Source organism: Lissotriton vulgaris, chromosome 1_1 (genome assembly GCF_964263255.1).
Source record: "Lissotriton vulgaris chromosome 1_1, aLisVul1.2, whole genome shotgun sequence".
NCBI classification, from domain to species: Eukaryota; Metazoa; Chordata; class Amphibia; order Caudata; family Salamandridae; genus Lissotriton; species Lissotriton vulgaris.
The window spans coordinates 241,397,634-241,420,839 of NC_141685.1; the positions used below are offsets into that span (position 1 = coordinate 241,397,634).

At 45.5% G+C, this 23,206-nt stretch overlaps 1 protein-coding gene across 1 annotated transcript; it reads left to right on the top strand.

Annotated features, from left to right (window-relative positions):
- On the top strand, positions 1 to 22,595 carry LOC147745351 (uncharacterized). Its single transcript, XM_086952270.1, has 2 exons — positions 1 to 150; positions 17,081 to 22,595. Exon 2 carries the CDS (start codon positions 17,754 to 17,756, stop codon positions 18,912 to 18,914), a length of 1,161 nt encoding a protein of 386 aa, XP_086808396.1. The 5' UTR covers positions 1 to 150; positions 17,081 to 17,753; the 3' UTR covers positions 18,915 to 22,595.
- Positions 22,596 to 23,206: the final 611 nt, after the last annotated feature.

A 23,206-nucleotide genomic window follows, 5' to 3' on the forward strand; every position in this document is an offset into this window, starting at 1 on the left:
CCAGCCTGCTGCAGAGGCGGAAGCACCCTCTGTCTGTCCGGCAGTTATCTTCATCTCCAGACACTCCTTAGACTCCAAATCTGCATCTGCCCCACCCTAGCCCCGGAAGGAGGAGAGAGCTTGGAAATGTTTGAGCAGGTTTCGGCTCAGGTAAGAGAATGTCAGCACCTCCTGCCAGGGTCGGATTGGGATTGAAAATCGGCCCGGGCACACACAAAAAAATCGGCCCCCATTTACATAATGCCTTTCCTCAAATCCCTGCTTCAGGATAATTGCATTAAAAAGAAGGAGCGGGGGGCTTAAAAAAATGCAGGCATTAGTTTACACTAGTGAAACACACCTGAAAACAAGTGAGGTCACTTCTACTGAGGCCCCCTGCCGCGCTCAGTATGTGCGTACATTATTGGGCCGGCCAGCGAGACAAAGGGAGTGTGACACCTCTTCTTGTTGCTAAATCCGGGGTGGGGGATAATAAGCGCCCATCTGCCTGCAGAAAGGCCACTCAGCCACCCACTAGGCCGCTGGCTATATTCCGAAAATAGAGACACTGCCTAAATCGGCCCCAGACTGCTCAAAAAAGCAGTTCACGGCAGGAACTCAGACACCGGCCCCTCGGGCATTGCCCGAGTGCCCGCATTACCAATCCGAGGCTGCCTCCTGCTGTGTTTGTGGAAATAGACTGATTAATCCTGGAGGAGCCCGGCTGAGCTGGGTTCTTCTGTCCAGGGACCTGTCTCTGGTGGACTTTCCTTCCAGCCCTGCGGATGTTTGCGGGGTGATTATTTGTGTTAAAGAGGGGATCTGTACACACTATACTGCACCTTACGGCACTATGAGGAATCCTTGCACACAGCACTGCATCTTAATGCACTGTGAGGAATCTGTGCATGCTGCACTGCCTCTTACTGCTCTTTGAGAAATATGTGCACTGCATGGCCTCATACTGCACTGTGAGGATTCTGTGCATACAGCACTGCTATTACTGCACTTTGAGGAATATGCACACTGCTGTACATCTGACTGCACTGTGAGTAATCGGTGTCCTGCAGTGCATTTTACTACACTGTGAGGAATCTGTGCTCTGCAGTGCATCCTACTGCACTGTGAGTAATCTGTGCACTGCAGTGCATCTTACTGCATTGTGAGTAATCTGTGCTCTGCAGTGCATCCTACTGCACTGTGAGTAATCTGTGCACTGCAGTGCATTTCACTGCATTGTGAGTAATCTGTGCTCTGCAGTGCATCCTACTGCACTGTGAGTAATCTGTGATGAATCTGCACGTTGCACTGCATCATACTGCAATGTAAATAATGTATGCACACTGTACTACATCTCACTGCAGTATGAGCAATATGTTCTCACTGCACTGTGAGACATCTGTGTACACTGCACTGCTTTTTATTACACTTTGTGGGACATTGACAGAAGAGGATGTCTGTGAAAATAGCAGTACTTTTTAGGTCTCGGTAATATCCGGTCGAAGACCGGAAGTCCGAGAATTATTGTGACTTAGTAGGCTGCTTTAGCCCCGCCTCTGTTTTCGTCTCTCCTTCATTGGCTGGCTTCCTAAACAGAGGCCAGCCATTGGAGGAGAGAGCCGTCCCTCGAAAGAAGCTCCGTCTTTTTCGGATTTGGGGGCGTGATTTTTTGCGTTCTTTAGACAGTGACGTTGTCTGTCAGTCAGAACCACAAAACCACGCCCCCAATTCCGAAAAAAATCAGACGCTTCCAGCCGCCATTTTGCAACTGTCCCTCCGAGCACCTACAGGCTCGCACGCAAGTCCGCTCCCCAAAAACTTGGTAATGGAATGTTGGGGTGCTGCAGGCAAGGAGCGGGGTGCACAGTTCAGCCTGTGTGGGCCCTCAGTGCTGGAACAGTACGGCCTTGCAGTATCGGCGGATGGCGGTCCGGGGCTCTGTGCTTCCCGACGAGCTGCCTTCCTCCATCCTCCGCCGCTCGGAGCAGGTACCTCCCACTCTCAGCGAAGCTTGCACTAGTTGGGGTTTTTTTTCAGTGGAGGTCTGCAGCTGTTTCTTGCGAGCGCCCCTTTTGGCATGTCTTTTAAACAATCTGGAGCGGACCAGGCCAGAGATCAGCACCAGCGGGGGCTCTCCTGTGTAAAAAGAGCCCCGCTCCCCGCCTGCAGCTTAAGCGCCGTCCATCTGCCCTCTGCCCCACCCCCCGCTCTTCCTCCGGTGACCGAGCGCTCTGTCCCCCTGCTGATGTCGCCGGCCCTGGAGCTGCCGCCGGCCCTCAGGTAAGAGTTTGTTGGGGGTACGGGAGGGCCGGCTGGGACAAAGAAGAGCCTCGTGGGCTCCATTTCCGCTTACCCCAGGTGGGGGGAAGCTGTTCTACAGCTCGCAGGCAGCGCTGCGCAGCTCCGGTCTCAGGAGCGGACCAGGCCAGAGATCAGCACCAGCGGGGGCTCTCCTGTTTAAAAAGAGCCCCGGGGTCGGAAGGGGCACGTGGCAGCAGATGCCATGTGTATGCCATGTGTAACTCAGAGGTGTATCGGGCGCGCTAGGTCTCGAGGGCTAAATCGAGTCAAGGCGCTAGAGCAGATCTTGGGTATTGTGCCCCGCTCCTTACTGACGGTATAGCGCTTCATGTGGTTGTGATACCGTAGGCAACATGGTGGTGGCTGATGTCCTTCGAGCCGCATTTAGTAATATGGTAGGAAAGATTCCAGTGTGCTGGTGGACTCTGCGAGTAAGGTAACCTGGACATGGGTTCATTTAAAGTCATAAACCACTGGCGCTACTAAAGACGACATGCTTAGCCCACTCGTTAAACTAAAACAATTGTGTGACAGTAGGACTTTGAAGTAAAACGAATTGTACCTGGAAAGACGAGCTTTCCATCCCCGGCATCTTTGTCAATATTGGGTTTATTAGCGCAGCACGAGTGAACATCGGGCCCGTCCCGGATTAAGAGCTTCTCTATGGCTCACTTATTCACGCAATTACCGGCCGCATGCGAGCGGGGGCCGAGGCCAGAGTGCGGCCCTCCGCTTCCAGGTCACCTTTAACAGGCGCGTGCCGTCCTCAGGTCACCCAGGCGCGTGCTGTAGGGAAAGTGAGTCCTTTGCGCATTTGGGAAGGGGACTTGATATGCTGTAAAGCTGGCTGATATGCTGTAATGGATGTCCGCACCGGCGCCAGTGTGATATCACTGGATGCGGCCTCCCTTCCGTGCCTGCGCCTATTTTTTTAAGACCCTGCCCGGTGGTTGGAGCTCCTCAATACAGTGAGTATGGTTACCCCGAGATTGGTGGGTGAAGCGCTGCTGCTACTGGACTTTGCTTCCCGTTACCGCATGTCGAGGCGCTCACGTGTATTAGTTTGATGCCAGAACCATTGCGGGTATTTTGAACTCCAGTCCGCTGCCCCGCCACGAAAGCCCATTGCTATTAATGCTGACGTAGCTGATGCTGTTCTATTGGTCAAGAGCTGCGAGCGCCGTGAAACTTAGCCTGCGGTCGGCGCCCCTCGCCACCCCCCCTTTTTGTAATCATATCGCTGTATATAAAGTCTGTGCTGAGACTGGCTAACCGGTGATTTGTTCCCAGTGCTATGTGTGTCAGCCCGCAGCTCCATGCCTCACATTTTTCATGATCGTATTGGCAGAGGCCCCTCTAATACCGCTCTCTTTGGCCCATGGATGGCAAATATATTGTCAGAACAGCGTCTTGATGCAGTCTATTGCTGACAGCTAGAGCAGGGCTCGAGGCCTCCCACTTCTGGCCTCTGGCTATGCCTCTGACCACGGCCCTCAGGTAAGAGTTTGTTGGGGGTACGGGGGTGGCATCTGTCAGTGATGTTGACCGGGGGAGCGTAGGCTGCAGGGTGTGACGTGAAGGGTTGTGTGTGCATGTGTGTGGGGAGGGATGCATGTGTGTGTGTGTGTGTGAGGAGGGATGCATGGTGTCCCCGGCGAGCTGGCATGTGTTTAATGTGGACCCAGGAGGCTCGAACAGCATTTTCACTTGGCCACATTGAGTGATCGTGGGCAAATCTCTTCATCCATTGTGGCTCACTTCCTTTATCTGCCAACACAGAGCGCTTGGAGTCAGTATTGAGCGCTTTATTGCACTAAACTGGATATATTCGCAATCCGGAGGGCTTACTCTATCGCAGTGTTAAGTAAGAGAGTGCAGTACGCGGCACATGCTGTTTCTCGTGCTTTTAAAAGCACTACGGCTCGGGTGCCTTCTTTTACCTGTATCTTGGTCTGTGTTACTTTTATGTGCGTTTCGAGTGGCCACGGAGTCCAGCGAGAGTAGTTGGGGGGGGGGGGGGGGTCGGAAGGGGCACGTGGCAGCAGATGCCATGTGTATGCCATGTGTAACTCAGAGGTGTATCGGGCGCGCTAGGTCTCGAGGGCTAAATCGAGTCAAGGCGCTAGAGCAGATCTTGGGTATTGTGCCCCGCTCCTTACTGCCTTCATTGACGCTATAGCATGCCTCATTGTGTCCGCTTGAGCATCCTCGGGTATAGAGTTTGTCACACACCTTCGTCTCTTCGCTGCAAAGACACAGGCTTACATAACAGATACTATATAGAAACATGTCACTGTTGTGCCCCTTATTGTTAAGTAATGCACAGGGCAGATTTGCCGCAGACCTGACACCTCCGCCCCATTGGCTTGTACAGCACGCGCAGGTGTCAGGGGTGAAATATCAGGCATGATGATATGCGACCACGTGCCATATGTCGCACCCTGAGCTTCCAGCACGATTTCAGGTTAGGGCTTATAACTACTGTCCCTCTGCACGCTTGGACTTGTTGCCCATGGCGGAAAGGAGAAAAGCGAGACTACATGTTCCAGAATGCACTTTGCCCTACATAGATCTCTAGTTCTCCAGGTTCTCTCTTCCTTCTCTCTTCACTTCTTCTCTCCTGTCTTCCTTCTCTCTCTCTTGCTTCTCTCCCTTCTCTTTTCTCTTCCTTCTCTTTTTTCTTCCTTCTCCTCCGTCTTCCTTCTCTCCACTATCCCCTCTCTCTTCTCTCTCTTCCTTCTCTCTTCTCTTCCTTCTCTTTTCTCTCCTCTCTCTTCCTTCTCTATTCGCTCTCTTCTCTCCACTATCCCTTCTCCCTTGTTTCTTACTTTTCTTCCTTCTTTCTTCCTTCTCCCTTCTCCCTTTACTTCCTTCTCCCCCCTCTTACTTCTTTCCCCCCTCTTACTTCTTTCCCCTCTCTTCCTTCTCCCTTCTCTTCCTTCTCCTTCTCTCCGCTCTTCCTTCTCTCTTCTCTCCCTTCTCTTACTTCTTCTCTTTTCTTCCTTCTCCCTTCTCTTCCTTCTCTCTTCACTTCCTTCTCTCTTCACTTCCTTCTTTATTCATTCTCTCTCTCTCTCCCTTCTTTCTACTCTTCTTCTCTCTTCTCTCTCTTTTCTCTGTATCTGTCTCGAGACCGAGCTGGCACCTAGCCGGAAATGCTGTCTGGAGCCTGCCACACTAAGCCCCGGCATGGCGTGTCGGATTATGGAGCCTTGTTAGACCACCAGCGTTAGAGGCCCAAGGGTACACAGGTCTAGGGGGTTACTGCAGGGCTCAAGTTGAGGTACCACGCGGGTGGACAGCGTCCCACCACTTATTTTAAAGGGGGGATGGCATCCCCCCTGCCAAACAGCTGGACTTCACTCTTTGGCCTCTCTGGGACGAGGAGCTCGGCACCTCTCACAACCTCACTTTCTCACTTTTCTCTCTCAAAACATCACTACCTCACTCTCTCACTACCTCACAACTTCACTCTCTCTCACTATCTCAATCACTCTCTATCTCACTACCTCACTCTTTCTATCTCACTAACTCACTTTCACTCTCTTTCACTATTTCTCTCTATCTCACTACATCACAACATCACTCTATGCTTATATCTCACTACCTCACAACATCCCTCTCCCTCACAACATCCCTCTCCCTCACAACATCCCTCTCCCTCACTACCTCACTCTCACTACCTCACTCTCTATCTCACTACCTCACTCTCTATCTACCTCACTCTCTCTCACTACCTCACTCTCTCTCTATTTCAATACCTCATTCTATCTCACTACCTAACTCTCTCTCTGCTAATGCAATAGGTATCACATATGCCAAAAAAAGCTAATGCCAATAGAAATGACAATGCCATTTATTTAGGGATACAAAAAAAATAAAAAATGAGCAATACCAATAGCTCTACCTATAATATTGCCGAGACCATTGCATTGTAAATGCTTGTTACATACTCTCCGTGGGCTGTTTTTTTCAGAGAAAGTCTGTATGTTCTCTAAGATGGCAGTTGATAGGGAAGGAATTGTGCACACTGCACTGCTCTTCACTGCACTATGAGGGTAATTTGAAATTTAAGATGAAATCTGTGTAGACTCCTCTGCCTTTGACTATTCTGCCAAGGGTGCTAAGAGCACATCTCTAGCCTGCAAACTGAATCACTTTTTACTACACTGCGAGAGGGCATTTAAAAAAGAGAAATCTGGGCACACAGCACTGCTCTTTACTCTTCACTGTGAAAACTCTTTCCATACTGCACTGCTTTTACTACACTATGAAGAGGATTTTGAATAAAAACTCTAATCTGTGTAGGCTCCTCTGCCATTGACATTCTTTAAAGAGTGTTTAGAGCAGATCTGTAGTCTGCATACTGAGTTACTTTTTACAACACTCTAGGGGTGGTTGTATAAAAAGATAATCTGGGTACACTGCACTGCTTTTTGTTCTTCAATGTGAACAATCTGTCCATACTGCACTGCTTTTTCCTACACCATGTGTGGTATTTTCAAAAGAGATGATCTGTGCGCATTGTATTCTTCTTTACTACATTACAGAAGAGGACATCTGTCCACTGCACTATCTTCTAGCTGCACTGGAAGTGGTGTTTACATCTACAGGAAGAAATGTAATTTACAACAGAATGAGGGGCAGTTATAAAAGAGTAATCTGTACACACTTCACTGCGGTTTACTTACACTATGAGGTGGCTTTACAGAGAGAAGATGTAAACACCACTGCTTTTACCTATACTATGCGGGACAGTAACAGGAGGAAATCTGTGTATAGTATAGTGTGATGCTGTTTATTACACTATCCGGGGCATTTACAGAGGAAAACCGTGCACACTGCACTGCCTTTTTACAAAACAATGAAGGGTGTTTACAAAAGAGGAATTCTGTGTACAAAGCAGTGCTTTTTACTACATTATAAGGGGTGATTATTGATCTGTAAGGTGCACGAACATTTACTCATTAAGAGAAGTGTTTAGAGTAGAGAATATCTATGCACTGCTTTTTACTCGCACTACGAGGGGTACTTACCGTGGAAACGTTTATGAACTGCACTAATTATTACTGACACTGTGAGGGAGTCTTAATTAAATAAGAATCCTTGCACTTTTCACTGTATTTAACTTACACTGGAAGGAGTGCTAACAGAAGGCAACATTCCTACTCTGCACTACCTTTTACTTTGCTTCCTTTTAAAGAGCCATTTGCAAGATAAATCATCATTTCACTGTATTTAACTCACATTGGAAGGAGTGCTAACAGAAGGCAACATTCCTACTCTGCACTACATTTTACTTTGCTTCCTTTTAAAGAGCCATTTGCGAGATAAATCATCATTCCTCCTGGTGCTGCTTTTTACCGTGACAGTGGAAGAGAAATTAGGACATTAATAATCTCAGTTAAATATTGATTCGTTTCGATATCCAGCTTTTCTGTTACACAGACCTACATCTCCCCATTACCAAGCTGCTAGCTTCTGGAGATTCACTTTGTATATTTTCCTTATAGAAACACTAGGCACGTTCACTATAATCCATCAAAGATTTCCAGAACCACAGGTGCTGCTTGCTTCGATCAGTGTGACACAGAACCTCGTTTATCTTGTGAACGTTGTGAGAGGAAGAGGAAATTGGATTGGTCCCTATATGAGGTTCAGTTCCAGTATATGTGGACTAATTCAGAAAGCAACTCCTGGTATCTGCCCTGAGGAACCCCCTAGCTGTTCATTACATGTCTGGCATAGGGCATGGAATACATATCCATCCTCCTGTAGCCTGTTCCATCCCATAGGACTCCACTTCAGAGCACAAAGCCGAGCAGAGGCGATCCAAAAATATCCTCTTTTCTTGTTGGTGACTGCTCCAAATTACAACAAATGCTGCCCTGCTGATTGGAAACTGGTTGAATGACAAATTCAATAAAGGTCTTCTGGTTTAGATTATTGTAGAATCCTGCCTGTTGCCCTGAGGTGATGGCGGAAGAGTGTGTGACAGACATCATTTCACAGAAGAGGACAGATCGGGAATCCCAGTGCTTGGTATCCGAAGAACCCCTTTGGGCCCTTAGCAATGGCATCCTTTTTAAACCATTTATGATATATCTGTCCAGTGAACTAGTACCATGTCTCACCTAATGCCCATCACAATAGAGCCCATAAGTCCTACAGTCTAGTGGAGCAGAACACTTGTTGGCTTCAACTATGTAAATTTACCATGACTTTGTGTGAATCTGTACCTGTAATATACAGAGCTGGCCTCTACATGTTATATTACATTGTTTGCATCAGATTCTCAGAGTACCTGGCTTGTGTTATTGACCTATGTTATTTAATTTTTTGCATCAGATTCTCTGAGTACCTGGCTTGTGTTATTGCATTGTTTGCATCAGATTCTCTGAGTACCTGGCTTGTGCTATTGCATTGTTTGCATCAGATTCTCCTAACGCCTGGCCTGTTTTATTGCACTGTTTGCATCAGAATATTTTAGTATCTGGCCTGTGTTATTGCATTGTTTGCATCAGATTATCCTAGCACCTGGCCCGTGTTGTTTCATTGTGTTCTCTGCATTCGTTATGTTATTATTCTAGTAGTTACAGCTTTTCTAACAAACATGGTACCTTTTATCCTAATAAAGTGCATCTTTCTGCAAGGATACTTCAGTGTTCCTGTAGCAGTAATCCATTACATATTTATGTGGCAACAGGCAGCAGAACATGTTTACCTGAGGTGTCTTAATGTCAGAAACAGTGCATGGCTAAGTAGGTATGATGCAAAACAAGCTGTTGAGTAAGACTTTAAATGAAGGAGCTGTTGTGATGAGCAGACAGCAAACATTCATGTTGAAACAGCAGTAAGATTTAAGAGTAGTGCTTGCAACACAAGTGAAAGCATCCCCTGGTGCACTTCTCAACGTTTTCCTGGATATGCCAGGATTCCTTATATAAATGATCCAAAAGGTCAACAGTTCAGGTTATCCAATAATCTTATTTAATTCATAAAATGCTCGGATATTAATTTTCAGTCCATTTAACTTTAGATTTTCATTTCATATCAATTCACACATTACATCGTCAGTCCAATGCATTTCGGGCATCTTAGCCCTTCATCTGGGACATTAAAGCTGAAAACAAGGTACAGTAAAAGTATAATCAATACCCATATCACTAAAACATTGACCAAAAATAGTACATCATGCATGCTTAGTGTGAAACATTGTGTATGTCAGTGAAATCCCCAAGTGACAATGTGCAATAATGTGAACAAAAAAAATGAACAAGAAAAATAGCCCTCAGGCACTCACACGTATGTAAATGTCAACTGATTGTTGTCTTTACGCGAGTAAACTACGAAGCTGTGAAACGTAAAATATTATTAGTTCATCTACTGTTTATATGATCGCGTTCACAAACTATCGTTTGTTAACCTGTTAAACGAACTTACTCATTAGACGCGAAGCGTCTCCTTCAGAGTCGCCCCCGCCATTCGGGAAATGTGCAAAGTTTAAAAGCGACTGCGATCGCTGCCAATCGCTGCCACTACTCTTAAATCATAATTCAGGACGCCAAAGACAAGAGGCGCCACCCGGGCACCACGCTCGATTTTGATGAGACTTTTCTGTGAAACAGAGTAACTGAGCTTCATGTAGAGAGGCTGTGCGCTTTTACCTCCATCTTATACTTACGAAACAGCAGTAAGACAATAATACATAGAATGATAATGGTACATTTATATACAGTTCTGTGCAATGTTTGTTATGTATGGTTCTTGTTTTCCAGTCTCATGAGATGGGTTTACAAGGTAACTTTGAGCTCACTGAGTGTGGAGCTTCCACGGATCTCAGGGACAGGGAGTTCCAGTGCCGGGAGCCTAGAAGGTTGAAAGAATTGAGTCTGAATGCTGGTAGATGGTTTGGAAATCGGAGTCTGGATAGGACTAATAAGTGCTGGTAGATGGGTTGGTAATCCCTGGAGGGTGTGTAGGTGGTCTGTGTGTTGGCACGACTGTCCAGGGGGTGTAAGAAAATTTCAGCGATTTGTGAAGGGCTGAGAAACGCCCAGCTTTATGCAACACGGACTTGAGGGGGTGTGTCTGGGCAGGATGAGTTACATTCTGATACCAAAATGGAGGACCTTGTCCAATGAGAATAGATGTTAGCGAGGATTACTATGTTCATGTACGCATGTAGAGATGGTCCCTGTATCTTGAGGTTCTCGAAAAGCTGTCTGCAAATGCTGGTACAGGCTTGAAATTTTTTCTCTAGTCGGCATTTGCCAGGGTGTGTTCAGATATAGACATAGCATTAAACCTTGGAGCAGTACCTGTATCGTCACCTCTTGAAGTCTTGTAGTATGTGGTGGATGCAATAGGACTGTCTCAATGTTCCACAGTGCTCAGAAACTTCAGATCCCCCTTCACCTCACAGCTTGTGCTCTGTTGTTTGACCAGTTGAATTCCAATAAAGAAGATGATCTAGACCAGTTCTGCCTCACCCGACCTTTAAACTGATCATTCAGGAAATAAGCCCCAGCTTGGAAGGAAGATCTACACAAGGCACTGCTGACAGAAGTACTGTCTGGAAGGAAGATCTGCGCAAGGCACAGCTGACAGACATCCCGCCTGGAAGGAAGATCTGCAGAAGTCCTGCCTGGAAGGAAGATCAGCACACGGCACAGCTGACAGAAGTCCTGTCTTGACGGAGGATCTGCAAAAGGCACAGCTGACGGAAGTCCTGTCTGGAATCAAGATCTGCAGAAGGAACAGCTGACGGAAGTCCTGCCTGGAAGGACGATCCGAACAAGGCACAGATGACAGAAGTCCTGCCTAGAAGGAAGATCCGCACAAGGCACAGATGACAGAAGTCCTGCCTAGAAGGAAGATCTGCATAAGGCACAGCTGACAGAGGTCCTGCAGGGTGGTGGCCTTAAAGCAGTGAGAGATCCACAAACCACAAGATACTTCAAGTCCCTCGGGCCACACTCGGCACAGTGTACACCAAGGGTCTGATTTAGTTTTTGGCGGTTGATTTATTCCATGACAAATGCAACAGATATCCTGTCCGCCCTATTAAAAGTGGATTGCATCCTTGTAAAAATGTGGACAGGAATCTGTAATATTTTGAGACAATAACATGTCCAGCAAACTCTAAACCAGGCTCTATGTCTCAACAGACCTGTCCACACTCAACCTAACTAAAATAAATAACGAGCCCACTCATCTGGCAGAACATATGCTAGATCTAACTCCCCCAACATTTCTTATGGGGCAACCTGCCCCTTGACATGCTCAGATCATTCTATGATCGAGTTCCGAATTATTGGTCCCAAGGAACAGACGGTTCCCAAACCATACTCTAAAAGAACCTCTAGACAATGGCATAAACTCACGCCCTCACAGTTCCAAGATGCTTTTATCCCACCACAAAACTCTGAATCTGATAGTGTAGAGGAGCGCTTAGCCTCCTTTAACACCAGCTTGATATCCACTATGGATTGCTTAGTACCCCTGAAACAGTCACTAAACGCCATCAGATGCCATCAATCAATCAATCATTGACACTTATAAAGCGCGCTACATACCCGTAGGGTCTCAAGGCGCTGGGGGGGGGGGGTGCCGCTACTGCTCGAACAGCCAGGTCTTCAGCTTCTTCCTGAAGGAGAGGTGGTCTTGGGTCAGGCGCAGGTCGGGAGGGAGGGAGTTCCAGGTCTTGGCGGCCAGGTAGGAGAAGGACCTTCCTCCTGTAGTCGCTCTTCGGATGCGGGGGACGGCGGCGAGGGCGTGGTTGGCTGATCGGAGGTGGCGTTTGGGAGCGTAGAAGTTGACTCGGCTGTTGAGGTAGCTCGGGCCTTGGTCGTGTAGGGCTTTGTGTGCGTGGGTGAGGAGGCGGAAGGTGATTCTTTTGTTGACGGGGAGCCAGTGAAGGTCTCTCAGATGTCCGGAGATGTGACTGGTTCGTGGGATGTCGAGGATGAGTCTGGCTGAGGCGTTCTGGATCCGCTGGAGTCTCTTCTGGAGCTTGGCGGTGGTACCGGCGTAGAGGGCGTTGCCGTAGTCCAGTCGGCTGGTGACGAGGGCCTGGGTGACGGTCTTCCTGGTCTCGGTGGGGATCCACCAGAAGATCTTCCTTAGCATGCGTAGGATGTTGAAGCACGCCGAGGAGACGTTGTTGACCTGCCTGGTCATGGAGAGGGAGGAGTCCAGGATGACGCCCAGGTTTCGTGCATGGTCTGTCGGTTTGGGTGCGGTGCCCAGGGCGGAAGGCCACCAGGAGTCGTCCCAGGCGGAGGTGAGGAGCCCAGGATGAGGACCTCCGTCTTGTCCGAGTTCAGTTTCAGGCGGCTGGTCGTCATCCACTCGGCTACCTCTTTCATCCCTTCGTGCAGGTTGGCTCTGGCGGCGGCGGGGTCGTTGGTCAGGGAGAGGATCAGCTGGGTGTCGTCGGCGTAGGAGATTATGCTGAGGTTGTGTTTGCGTACGATGGCCGCGAGGGGGCTCATGTAGACGTTGAAGAGGGTGGGGCTCAGAGATGATCCTTGGGGGACGCCGCAGATGACTTCGGAGGCCTCTGACTTGTACGGTGGTAGGCGGACTCTCTGTGTTCTTCCGTCGAGGAAGGAGACGATCCATTCCAGCGCCTTGTCCTGGATGCCGATGTTGCTGAGGCGCCGTACTAGGGTGCGGTGGCAGACCGTGTCGAATGCCGCGGAGAGGTCTAGGAGGATGAGGGCCGCTGTTTCTCCATTGTCCATCAGGGCTCGGATGTCATCGGTGGCGGCGATGAGGGCGGTCTCGGTGCTGTGGTTGGCTCGGAAGCCGGACTGTGAGGGGTCGAGGGATCCGTTCGTCTCGAGGAAGGCGGCCATCTGCTTGTTGACGGTCTTCTCGATGACTTTGGCTGGAAACGGGAGGAGCGAGATGGGGCGGTAATTCTTGAGTTCGGTGGGGTCCGCTGTGGGTTTCTTGAGAAGAGCGCTGAGTTCGGCGTGCTTCCAGCTCTCGGGGAAGGTGGCGGTGTCGAAGGATGTGTTGATGATGTCTCGCAGGTGGCGTGCGATGACAGCGTCGGCCTTGTTGAAGACGTGGTGAGGGCAGGGGTCGGTCGGTGATCCGGAGTGGATGGAGTTCATCGTGCGGATGGTGTCTTCGGTGCTGATCGGGGTCCAGGCGTGGAGGGTGGTGGTGGGGGGTGGTTGTTCGGTCATGGTGTGCGTTGGTTGGTTGTTGAAGCTGTTGTGTATGTCCGCGATCTTGTTGTGGAAGTATGAGGCGAGGGAGTTGCAGAGGTCTTGCGATGGGGTGATGTCGTTGTTTCCTGCGCTGGGGTTGGAAAGCTCTTTCACGATGTTGAAGAGTTCCTTGCAGTTGTGTGCGTTGTTGTCCAACCGGTCAACTGCCATGGTACTCTGCCACACTTCGGCTCGAAAAAAGTCAGTGTAAAAAACTCAAACGTCACTGGCGCCGCTCACACGACACATAAGATAAAAAAAGATTCAAGGATGCGCTAACACAGTACCACAAAAACCTGAAAAACGCACATCGCATCACAACTTCAACACTCGGGGAACTCTCCGAGAAAACTCTATCAGATTTTGGGAACATTTACCAACCCCAAGGCCTGCGATATTGAAGCTGCCCCATCTCAAGCCTCGTGTGACAACATAGCTAACCATCTAACTGAAAAAATTTACAATAAAATCATCTCGGCTAAGGGCTCTCAGATAGACCCTAAGATCGACCTTCCTTCGGCTATCCCCAGTGTTTCAATTCTGGAGAATTTCCTGATACTTACAACAAAGGAGACTGAAGCTCTACTAATAATTGTGAAATCAGGGTCTCTATTAGACCTCATCCCTGCTAAAACGGCCTCCACACTATCCAAACAACTAGCCGTCCCCATATGTTCTATCTTAAACAACTCCATAAAGGAAGGCACTCTCCCACTAGAATGGAAAGCCGCACATATCCCCCCGAGTAAGGAAAAACCCCAAAGTGCCCATGAAAGATGTAACCAATTACCGCCCCATCTCTCTTCTTCAATTACAAAGAAAACCTTTGGAAAAGCATATCAACAAGCACCTGCCCGAATTGGTTGAATCCTTGAACTGTCTGGATTCCTCTCAATCCTGATTCCGGCCCAGACATAGTACAGAGTCTGCGTTGCTGGCAGTGACTAACAACATCAGAATGTTGTTGGATAATGGTCAAGCGGTACTTTTTGTGCTGCTTGATCTATCTGCAGCATTTGACACCATCTCCCACCAGACTCTACTTAGGAGACTGGGGACATAGGCCTTAAAGGGAATGCCTTGACCTGGATAGCTAACTGTCTGTCTGACAGAACTCAGACCATTAACCTGGGCCCCTTTCGCTCGCAGACCCCCAGGGTGACCAAGGGAGTACCACAGGGCTTTTGTTTGAGCCCTACTTTATTCAACATTTATGTTACTCCCCTGGCAAGACTACTGAGGAAGTTAGGATTTATAGTCCTATATCCTACGCTGATGACACCCAACTCCTACTCTCCTTCGACAAAGCCAATTCCAGCACTCAGACCACCTTTTCGGAGGGTATGAAAGTCATCGCGGACTGGATGAAAGATAACTTTCTTCAGCTCAATGCAGGAAAGTCAGAGATAATGCTGTCTGGAGAAGCGAGGGTAAAATGGTCCCCTAGTTGGTGGCCAGAGGAACTGGGTTCCGCCCCTGTGAAAAATGAAAAATTAATCAGCCCTTTGGTGAAAGGCTACATTAAAGTGAACCATAGTTTTACATTAATTTCTGTCTTTCACCTGCTTACAAATAATGTGAGCCCACTAATCATAATGAAAGGTTGCTCCATGGTGCACAGATGGTTAAGCTAAATTGTCTGAAATTCAGTTAAAACTAAATGGATTGCAAACGAATGAGTGCGTGTCCCTTCTGATGTAACTCAAACATGTGTAACGGTTCACTGGCCTTCACCTGTTTACAGAAGCCGGTTCAGAGAGTTAATTCCTAGAATTGGCTCTCTGAACTGGGACGTGTCAATCTGCTCTGCCCCTGCTTTAGTAAAAGTGTTTGCTTAGGACAAATATCGTTTGTGGAAATTGTGCGTCTGCTGACCACCTCAATCAGTGCATGTTTGACAAAAACAAGATAACAGACTTAGGCTCTAGGTCAGGAGGCAGTAGCGTAAGAGATTGGCTAAATATTAACATGGTCATGTGCGTCATGTATAAGGTAAATGTACACGTGGACTATTTGTGAAATGCTCACACCATGATGTTGTTAATAATTAATGTGTCCATGTACACGTGGACTATTTGTGAAATGCTCACACCATGATGTTGATGTTAATGATTAATGTATCCAGGTTCTGTAAAATGTATATAAGGACTGATTTCCTTTCTGTAAAACTAGATCTCTTTGCAGTCCTACTGGCAAATTGTCTCAACTGCAGTTCATTGGCTATAAAGAGCCACACTTGAAGCCCTTGTGTGTGTCCAACTCATTACTCTAAAAAAAACGTGCTTTAACACCCCAAGTCCGAAACAGGTGGTAAAAAACCTTGGCGTCCGAATAGACCACAAACTCACTTTGTGGGAGCATACCACCTCTACCGCTGGAGCATGCTTCCACAGCCTTAGTCTTCTCAGAAGAGTCTTCCCTTTCTTACCTCTTTCCACATAGAAAAATTTGATTCAGGCCTTAGTACTAAGTAGTCTGGATTACTGCAATGCTTTGCTGATTTCAGCTAATGAAAGCTCCATAAACAAGTTCCAGGTAGTCCAGATCACTGCAGCCCGTTTCTCCGTTCTGGAGCTAAAGCACTTCTCCAAGTCCTGCGCTTAAAAAAACCCGTTTGGCCGGCAAAGCCTTTTTCCACCTGGCCCCACGCTACTGGAATCAACTTCCCATCCACTTATGGCAATGCACGGACTACCTGGCATTTAGAAAGTTGCTGAAAACTACACTGTTCTGATTTGTCCCTTCTTAGCTGATTATGGCAGTCTTAGCGTTTAGATACCCTGATGGGGTGATTCGGGTGCTTTATAAATAAAATTAATAAGTATTATAGATGGAGCGAGAACCATGGCCTTTTGACTATCATTATAATATCTAACTTCTGCTGAACCCTGCAGAGTGAGTGCAATGACGCACAGGAGTAGGGGTACTGAAGGACAGGAAATGAGGTAAACTTGAATATAAGAAATATGGAAAGGTAGAAATGCTGCATCACCTGCGGATAACTGACACTTCCTCCCCCTTTACCAAATGCCCATTCATTCACAAAATAGCGCCCTGGGCCTCATGTGGACAACATTAAGTCAGATACCATGTACAATTAGAAACAGGAAAGGTGAAGACAGGAGTTGGCATTTGAGCTGATCCAATGTGATTAGGAAATCATTGAGAAGAAGTGTTTGAATAGAGTTACCTTTGTTGTGTACTTCCTGAAGTGTTAATGAAGTAGCAGCTCAGCCTGAATCCTCTCATTTTCACACAATCTATTTTTGTATAAATTAAATCTTGTCCATGTGCATCTACCTAAAGCTGTACTTGTAGCATATTGTTGCTCCGGGACCGCCCTTTCTTTACCAAGTTACTGTGTGAACACTGGTAAATCACCTCCTTTTCTGAAGGTAATGAAATATGATGTATTTAACAGATCCTTTAGTTAAATATCATTGTATGGTGAATTATTCCTTGCTAAGTTTCAAAGATGGTAAAGAAGAGATGTCTTTTACAACCAGTTAAATATTTTGACTTCATATACCATAATGTTTACATTTAGTAATTCTAAATATTTTTACCTCCAACAGAAAAGCCTTGAATGCATGAAGTGATTATGAATAATGAAACTAATGCCGTAAATCAACAAAAAAAATAGCATAAATAATGAGTATTCAGGAAAACATCGATGCAGTCGGCGACAGAGGAACCTGCACATAAACTGACAGATCCATGAAGAAGCAGTCAGGGGCAGTTTATTGGATGTAAGAGTCTGAGCTGCACACCTCCATACCGCAAGACCAAGAAATGGCCTCTTGAACATTTGGACAAAAAAAATGGTAAACCACCTCCTGTATAAATCAAATTCCAACACAAGCTTTGATCGTGGGTCAGTATGATGTGGTTACTGCAGTACTCTGTTTTCTAAAGCGATGACAGATCATCATTCCGTGCCCTAGATTGTATTGTAAATTGTTTCTGGCTAACCCACAACAACCAGAGAAAAGCGCAACAGAGTGGAGCCAGACAACTGAAGGGTAATGAAAAGGGAAGTTCTGCTATCTACGGTGCAATGGACTGTCCCAATTTGCTCTGGCCAGAAGGAAAATTAATCTTTTCCCGCAAGCGTGAATAATCATAGTGCAATCTAAAGGCACAATCTCCTACATGGCTATTGCACATTATTTTTAAACCAGAAATCAAACGTTTAAAATACCACACCCATACAGGACATGTTAGAATAACACAAGTGCTTTATCAGCCATGTTGGCCCTTCAGGAAGCACAGACTTGGGATGTAGATAAATATATACCCGACCCACAGACACAAAACAAGAAGGAAGAATCACACACATGCAGCAAGAGCTTTAGTTTGTCATCACTAATAAAGCTTCAACCGCAAACGCACAAAGGAGAAAAAACATTCAAGTGCAGTGAATGTGTGAAGAGCTTTCGTCGATTATCACACCTACAAAGACATCAACAAACACATAATGGGGAAAAACCATACCATTGCAATGAATGTGGAAGTAGTTTTAGTGATTCTTCAAATCTCAGGATTCATCAGCGAACGCACACAGGGGAAAAACCATTCAAGTGCAGTGAATGCCCAAAGTGCTTTAGTCAATTATCACAGCTCCAAAGCCATCAGCGAACCCACACAGGGGAAAAGCCATTCAAGTGCAGTGAATGCGAAAGTAGCTTTAGATATTTATCAAACCTACAAAGTCATCAGTTAACACACACAGGGGAAAAGCCATTCAAGTGCAGTGAATGTGAAAGTAGCTTTAGATATTTAACAAACCTACAAAGTCATCAGCGAACACACACTGGGGAAAAGCCATTTAAGTGCAGTGATTGTGGAAAGACCTTTAGTCGATTAGCAAACCTACAAAGACATCAGCAAACACATAATGGGGAAAAACCATATCATTGCAATGAATGTGGAAGTAGTTTTAGTCATTCCTCCACATTAAGGAATCATCAGCGAACACACACAGGGGAAAAACCATTTAAGTGCACTGAATGTGCAAAGTACTTTAGACAGTCATCGCAGCTACAAATACATCAGCGAATACATACAGGAGAAAAACCATTCAAGTGTAGTGAATGTCCAAAGTGCTTTAGTCAGTTATCGCAGCTACAAAAACATCAGCAAACACACACCGGAGAAAAGCCCTACGATTGCAGTGAATGTGGCAGTGCTTTTATTTACTTTTCATCATTGAGGATTCATCAGCGAACCCACACAGGGGAAAAGCCATTCAAGTGCAGTGAATGTGAGAAGAGCTTTATTCAATCAGCACACCTAAAAGAGCATCAGAGAACACACACAGGGGAAAAACCATTTAGGTGCAGTGAATGTGTGAAGAGCTTTAGTCAGTTTTCATCCCTAAAAAGACATCAGCGCATGCACACTGGGTAAAACCGCTATCACTGTTGGGAATGTGGCAGTAGTTTTAGTGACTCTTCAGCATTCATAGAAATCATCGTTAAAAACACACATGCGAAAAACTAATCAGGTGCAGTGAATGTGTGAAGAGCTTTTGTCATTCAGCACACCTAAAAAAGCATCAAAAACACACACGGGCAAAGCCATTCAATTGCACTGAATGTGTGTAGAGCTTTAGTAATTTATCAGGTCCAGAAAGAAATCGAGAAATACACACAGGGGAAAAAAACATTCAGGTGCAGTGAATGTGTGAAGAACTTTAGTCAGTTATCACACCTACAAAGACAGCAAACACACACAGGTTGAAAAACCGTACCATTACAATGAATGTGGAAGTAGGTTTAGTGACTTTTCAACATTAAGGATTCATCAGCGATCACACACTGAGCAAAAGCTTTTCAGGTGTAGTGAAAGTGTAAAACTTACAAATACATTAGTGGATACTCACATAGAAAAAACAATATAATTACAATAAATGTCAGAGTGCTTTTGTCAATTATCAGATCTCTAAAGTCATTAGAGACTACACAGGGGGAAAGCATTGAAGTGCACTGAAATTGTGAAGAGCTTTTGTAAGTTTTTCGATCCCACACAGCCCTAAGCGAGCACGCACCTTCATATAACTCACATGGAATAACACTAAAGATGCAGCAAATCCAAAAAGAACTTAAGAACATTAACAATAATATTGACCCATCAAGGACATAGATGGAGCAAAAAAAAGGGCTGGGTTTGGGAAATAACGGACTTGCAGAAAAAGCTAAAATTACACTTATGTGAAACATTCAAATACCAGATGATAGAAGATCCGACTAGCATGAAAGAATAAAAACAGATAACGGTATTTGTAGAATTATAAAAGTGTCTGTTCCCAGTGATGGCTCACTTCCGTACACATAGCAAAACAATATGATATACCAGGAAATCCTTTGGGAAACTAGCACTTTGAGGAATGAAAGTGATATTGGTGGTTTTTATTTGGTGAAAAAGGGATGTAAAGAAAAATCTCCAAGCACACCTGATCATGCTACCTGTAGAAGCAACACTGTGAACAATAATGGAACTAACAAGGGTATATTCAGCTAGCTTGAGGGACTAGTGATAAAACCTATAAATCCAACACACCCAGGCTGAGAGCCTGGAAGAAGAACTAATTTAACAAGGGCACACTGGAGAATATTCACAGCTGATTGTGGTGTTTGGTTGTTTCAGACAACATTGATGATTCTGTGACAGCGACCAGAGAACTCTCAGCCTTAACTCTCAGTGTTGATGCTTGGCGTGCACAACATTTACCACCAAATCCCTGATGCGGAAGAAGTGATGCTAATGGCCATCATCCCATGCATCTGTATATGCACCCATCATAGTGGCAGTTCCCAAGAGGTGTTTAGCATCGAGCTAGATCTTGGGCCATCGCTGACTATGTAAATGATCCACACTTCGATTATTTGTATATAGGTATATGTTATGAGTTTCTTATTAACAGAGAATAATTGAACCAAATTCTAACTGGTTAAAGGACAGTATCAGTGCACGATGGCAACATTGTTGATGGGGATTATTGTGGCATGGAGTAGGCCAGTATAAAGAGCACAGTGAAAGTGTGAAGTGTTCGCAGTTATAAAGTTATGGTTATTTGAAGGTTTGTTTTTTGTTGAAAGGCTCCTGCAAAAAGAATATTGAGAATGTTGCCCTTCCTATGTCTTAAACTCAGCTTTTATCATAATATGGAAATCTGTTCCTCTGAGTACCTGTAAGAATTTACAGTGCTAAAATTCTAGCAAAGACAGTCAATGGAGCTACTCCACAGGTGTACCGAGTAGGACCTGCTTAAGCTATAGTCAGATGTTAATTGTAAAAGAGCATGTTGTGGTTTTGCCTGGGGGCTAGTATTCCATAGTCCTACTGGTGCTTAACTATAAATATTATATAAAGTGATATCAGTGATGTCATGAGTGATGTCACTGGACTTGTCATGTCTGATGTAATATGTGAAGTCAAAGCAGTGCACTGCGGGGCATAAGTTATAGTTAGCTCAGGTAACTATAACTGCTGAATTTGTATGGTTTTGTGTATGTAAAATTTGAAACTATCTATAACTTCCTTGTAACCTTTGTTTTTTTCAGTGCATTTCTAAGGTCTTTTTTTAAATTTTATTTTCCAACTGTAATGTCCCTGTAACCTTTGATTTCTACGGCGAAGTAAATATAGTATCCTGCCTTACCTCACATTTAGCCTGGTTAAAAAAAAAAACATTTTGTACAGATAGAGTTCACTTTCATATAGTGTAACACACTATAAGACTTTCCAACATACAAAAATATTGGCAGCATAACTACAGTGCAGATGACAAATTTTTATCTATTGGTTCACGCATGGACATGCTGTCAGGGCTCTGGAAATGGGAAAATTCATTGATAAAATGAACAATTGGCATTGCAGTATATCCAATGAACTAAAGTGAGGCACAGGTATTCAAGAAATAACCTATTTTTAATCTGTAAGCGCATATACCTTGTATTTACATAATCTTTACTGCAACATTTACACTATATCTGTTGATTGATCATCTTGTGCTTTGGGCCTTATAGCTAAGTGTGATCTTTCGCTCCGCTCCAACTTGGCTCTTTCAATGCATTTTGTGACTTGCCGAATTCTACTTTTTACCAGAATTAAGCCACTGGAACCAGCAGCTTCTGTTAGGAGAATGTAGTGAAATAGCTAAATCCCACATAAAAAGCATATAATTTCTAGGACAATCAGTTGTAATCCCAGCAACTCCTCTTCCACACTGGTTGTCCCTTATTCTCAAATATTCAACAGGATTGTTGTTTGAATGTCAGAGGTGGCAGTGGCTTTCATAAAGCAAACACTAACAGAAGTGTGTGGTAGATAGAGAGAGGCAAAGAGAACTGAAGAGAGCGAGAGAGACAAAGAAAGAGAGAGTAAAAGGAAATAAATAAGTGGAAAGAGGGGGATGGAAGGTGATTTGTATTCACCCAAAATAGACAGAAGACGCAGTCAAATACTTGTCAATGTGTGACACCACCAGAGAAACGGCTTGAATACCTGTGAATTTATATATTTTTTTCCAATACCTATAGACTGATGTCATGCCACCTTAATTCAAGCGGGAGGTTAGATGAGCACAGGAATTGAACTCATAACTGCGGGGAGGAGAACAACACAGACCACCGAAAGACGGTGCGAAAAGGAGAAACTGGATGCTTAATGACTGATTAGATATTGGAACAGTGAGGAGAACCCATGAAGTATACAATACAGGTTTGAAATGAGTCGGAAACCACATCACAACCATGCAAGCAGTAAAATAGGACATGTTGGTCGGGGGAATAGAAAAAATGTATGGAATAGACTCCCTATCTATAATTATATTCTCACAACAAGGTCAAAATGGAGGAATTATTACCATCCAAGGTCCCCACTGCACACTGTAATACTCACAAAAAAGTAACCGGATGGTTTGCCAACAATACCTAAATACTGGTTGAAAACATGGTTTAAAAAAACGGGAGACAATTATTTTTGTAAAGACAAGAACCCTCACTGACCCAAAGGTGACATGCTTCATCATTGGGTTCCCACGTGCACACTGTGACTGCAAGATACACAGTGTGGGCTACGACTCTCCCACAGGAGAGGAGCGTGAGGTGTTTCAATCATCCAAGGTTGATATGAGTGAGGGGCAGAGTGCAAACAATAAATCAAAATGGTGAATTAAAACGATCTCATCAGGATAGTTGTATCCGCTGGGGACAACCATTAAAATGTCATTGCTCTCTGAGTGATAATTTTAATTCATCATTTTGATCTAATGTTTTCTCTCTGCCCCTCACTCATATCAACCTTGGATGATTAAAACACCTCATGCTCCTCTCCTGAGGGAGAGTTGTAGCCCACACTGTGTCGCAGTGTGCAAGAGGGTACCCAATGATGAAGCATGTCACCTTTGGGTGAGTGAGAGTTCTCGTCTTTACAAAAATAATTGTCCAATAGCCCATGTGAAAGAGGTGTGGCGCAGCAGCCAGGGTGCCTGACTCCGGACCCTGGGGTTCACGGTTCGATCGCCGGTGGCAGGTCAGCCCAGCACCATGTGTCTCTGGGCAATAGCTTGCTTAGTCTTCCTGAGGGCCCTCAGCGCCGGGAAACCAATTCGGAGGTAAATGTGCGCTTTACAAATTCAAGGTTATTTTATTATTATCTTTTTAGGCACAAAAAGGCAGAACTGTCAAGGTTTTGAT

Bases quoted from the DNA above. Each gene is read 5' to 3' on its own strand.
- LOC147745351 (XM_086952270.1), top strand. From the start codon at position 17,754: ATGTTGGCCCTTCAGGAAGCACAGACTTGGGATGTAGATAAATATATA.